This window comes from Oncorhynchus keta, chromosome 10, assembly GCF_023373465.1.
Source record: "Oncorhynchus keta strain PuntledgeMale-10-30-2019 chromosome 10, Oket_V2, whole genome shotgun sequence".
NCBI lineage: Eukaryota > Metazoa > Chordata > Actinopteri > Salmoniformes > Salmonidae > Oncorhynchus > Oncorhynchus keta.
This window is the reverse complement of record NC_068430.1, coordinates 59,055,764-59,059,462: the sequence shown is the minus strand read 5'-3', so window position 1 is coordinate 59,059,462 and position 3,699 is coordinate 59,055,764. Positions and strand designations below refer to the sequence as shown.

Below are 3,699 nucleotides of genomic sequence, written 5' to 3'. Positions count from 1 at the left end.
CCTTTTGAGTTATTCATTTTCTAAAGATGATTAAGAACATGGTTAATGCATAGTTATAATCCCTAATGCAAAACAAGGTGTGTACCTTTTATTTACCTTTCATATCAATGATAAATAAGGTCCTTTTGCTTCCAAAACCGTACCGCAAGAGATGCATGTTAATGTTCAGACCGAGCGTGTGGGATCTTTAAAGAACTCTCCCCTACAGAAGACACCTTCGTCCAATGACTTATAGTATAGTGTAATGGAATGTAAGAGTCATGATCAAGTGCTACCCCAACACTTGATTTGCTGAGAGGTAGGATGGGACTGGAGAAATGTAACCACTTTCATATTCAAACATTGACATGCTAGGATTAACAGTCCATGAGATCTTGATTAAACATTTGAAAGCTACAACCTTATTTTGGGTTATGATTATACATGACTGTTACTAAGAATGAGGCATTTAATGACTCTTCCTGGGTAAATTAAATGACATTTTAACATGGATGTAGCAGATTTCTCAAGATGAAACAAACATTACATTTGGATACATTTATTGTTCAAGCTCTGTGACAAATGCCAATAATGTGGGAATAGTGACATCAACAAGAAAAACTGTCCTCTGCTGGGGCAGGTCTATTGGTCGGAGGAGTCAATGCTGTTCTACTCTTTGGTCTTTGCTCTCGATCAGTCCAAGAAGAAAGGCATCTGCTTCTAGTAGCGTTGTGTCGGTGTTCGCACCCAGGAAGCGAGATGTGAGCTCGAGGTCCTCAAGACGAATACGTACCCTGCTCCCCCTCTGGTACTTCTCTCCATCCACTGTCGGTCGTTTACATACACAATGGAACTTGGCACCAAAGTCAATGTATAAATCGTCTTTGATTATGTGAAAGATCTTCCCGATTACCATTTTGTCCTTTGCTGGTCCCATCTGCATGAGAGGAGAATTTCGTAGCAATGACGCAAATGATTTTTCATTTCTTGTTGACCCAAGTCTGACAGTAGTTCCCGTCTGATTTTGTCTCTGCTGAAGGTCTGTGTGTTGTTCATATGCTGCAGCGAAGCCACTTTTCACCTTGTCGGCTGCTGGTTTTTGCGTTTCTTCCACCGCGTTTCCTTCCGATGTCTCCCCACTATCTGTGCTGTATAAGGACTTGCAAATATCAATTGTTCGTTTTGGAAACACACATGCGCCAGTCCTCAGACCTGACACGACCTTGCACAAAGCTGCCATGTTGGTGTGTCTGTCGCAAAGGACGGTGGGTGTTTTAATTGTGTTACATTTAAATTAAAAAGGAAGGAATACCACAATAATCCAATTCGTACTGTGTATAACAATAACGAACTCATTACATTTGTGGTGGCAAAATTAGTATAAAAAACAAAGCCCTTAAAAAACGCTACATCGTCACGTTACGTTTTTGTTTTAAGCTATCCGGCTTCCGTGGCATAAAACATTTTGACGTCAGCGTAAATATCCGGTATTAGCTCGACAAAGTATCCTTACATTTCTGTGCTATCTTTGGCAACATCATGGAGGTGTTTCTTTCTGGTCCACTTCTTCATTTTTGCAACGCTTCTTTTCCTACTGGAGCATCTGTTCGTGATCTAGTTAATATTTTTACGAAAGAAAAGGTTGGTATCAAAATGGTCGTGTTATCAATTCAACTGAAATATTACTTCATAGGTTCTACATCCAACAAGCTAGCTACTGGTAGCTAGATAACTAACGCGGTGTTAGCGGAAGCTAGCTAGCGATCTAAGGACTGATGTCAACTAGAATCCACCGAAACAATGTCAAAATAGGCTGTGTCGTAAAAATAGTTGAAAACACAAATGTTTTTGGGGGCCATGGTAAACATGGGTGACATTAGCAGAGGGGAGTGATTCGGCCAAAGAAAGGAACTGAAGTCTCCTCCCTCCAGCAGGTGGCGTTTTTTGGTTTGCCCTCCAAGAAATGAGTTTTTGTGTGGAGGTCAATGAGTGTCGAATTTGGTCAACATTTTTTATGGCTTATTTGGTACGTGAGGTTATTTGATAGAAGTTTTGTAATGCACAGATTAAGAGTGTACTGATATAAGTAGGACACGTGGCATCCTGTCAAATTTGAGATCAAACACTGTCGGAGTTGTCTTTAAATGGCTATGCATATTCATGTAATGAAGCTAGTAGCATAGCATCTCTCTCCATTGAATACCGGCGGTTGACATCAACAACTCTCATTTTAATATCTAAAAAAGGAGTACAGTAATGAGATTTATCCACCAATCCAGATGAAGGATAGGCTGGAGCTAGACAGCCCGCTGTGCCTCTTTGCGGACCACGACCCATTATTTGGGCGGCGAGACATGTAATCTTGTCAGTATATCCATAGTCTTTGACCAAGGTAATCACAATTGTTAATGAGATTGTTTTATATAGCCTAGGCAGCCGATAGTGGGCGCTAGATCTGCACAATCATCTAGAATTGATGTGCGTTTTTGGTACTACACTCGTGTACCCCGTGGACCGGCTCGTACATAAAGCATTTTCCATTCAGGCTGCAAAGGCATAATTTTCCTCCTTTGCTTTCTATAATGGCGAGCCACCGGAAATAAAACAGGAAAACTATGTACTGTCTTTACACCTTCCACCACCATTTTCGTATTTTCAGACAATTTAGAATGTTGCACACCACTTTCTTATGATGTTGCGCACCGCTTTCGAAAGTGCACACTCCTTTTCAGCTGAAATCACCATCAGATTTAAAGTCTTCGCGCTAGTAATATATCAATATATATCTATATCTATCTATAAAAAATATCGACGACATAGTCAATGAATAAATGGCATGAATTTGGATTTCACCCCCGTCTCATCAAATGGTTTAGACCGTTTGGAAGTTGACACACTTGATTGAGCTTCTCTTCTCCTGCTTCAACCATGAAGGGCTGGTAGCTAAATAAGTCATATCCAAGAAGACTCGAGTCTTAATTGCTGCCAAAGGTGGTTCAACAAAGTAAAGTAAAGGGTCTGAAACTTATGTAAATGTGATATTTTAGTGTTTATTTTTAATAAATTAGGAAACATTTGTTAAAATCCAGAATAAGGCAGTAACATAACAAAATGTGGAAATGTCAAGGGGTCTGAATAGTTCAAGTTCAATTTTTAAAAATATATTTTTTAAACTAGGCAAGTGAGTGGAACAAATTCATATTTACAATTATGGCCAACCCCGGACACCGCTGGGCCAATTGTGGGCCACCTTATGCGACTCCCAATCACGACTGGATGTGATACAGCCTGGATTTGAACCAGGGACTGTAGTGAAGCCTCTTGCACTGACATACAGTGCCTTAGGGCGCTGCACCACTTTTTTGTGTGTACTCTGTTTTCAAGTGACACCATTGCTGATGGTGAACCTGAGCAATCAAAGTAAAATCGAATAATCTCCATCATCCTCTGTCGCAACGTTACCTGAATGCCCATCTGTGGCCCGCTAACCGTTAGCTGTCTTATCGGCTGCTATCTGAATAGACCTATCGGCAAATTTATTTTATTATTATTTATTTTTCTTAGGCCTCTATCTATTGTTTTTTTTTTGTGTGTGTGATTTGGATTCATCCCCTCTACCACACGGAACCCCACTAATCCTACCGACTGAAACGCACGAGGTGGCTAATAACAGACCTCCATCCTATGTTAGCTTGCTACCGATTGCCCGGCTAGCTGTCT

At 40.6% G+C, this 3,699-nt stretch overlaps 2 protein-coding genes across 3 annotated transcripts in view; one reads left to right on the top strand and one right to left on the bottom strand.

The window, feature by feature from the left end:
• Positions 1 to 522: 522 nt before the first annotated feature.
• LOC118389066 (28S ribosomal protein S28, mitochondrial-like) lies at positions 523 to 1,252 on the bottom strand. The gene has a single exon (XM_035778791.2). It carries the CDS (start codon positions 1,217 to 1,219, stop codon positions 638 to 640), a length of 582 nt encoding a protein of 193 aa, XP_035634684.2. The 5' UTR covers positions 1,220 to 1,252; the 3' UTR covers positions 523 to 637.
• Positions 1,253 to 1,417: 165 nt separating this feature from the next.
• sde2 (SDE2 telomere maintenance homolog (S. pombe)) overlaps positions 1,418 to 3,699 on the top strand; it is a 28,420-nt gene continuing 26,138 nt past the window's right edge. Inside the window, exon 1 of one of the 2 annotated variants that reach the window (XM_052527401.1) lies at positions 1,418 to 1,620. In XM_052527401.1, coding sequence (XP_052383361.1) covers positions 1,519 to 1,620 — 102 coding nt within the window. In that variant the 5' untranslated portion in view covers positions 1,418 to 1,518. The remainder of the gene's footprint in view (positions 1,621 to 3,699) is intronic. The other variant, XM_052527400.1, reaches the window with a different exon arrangement.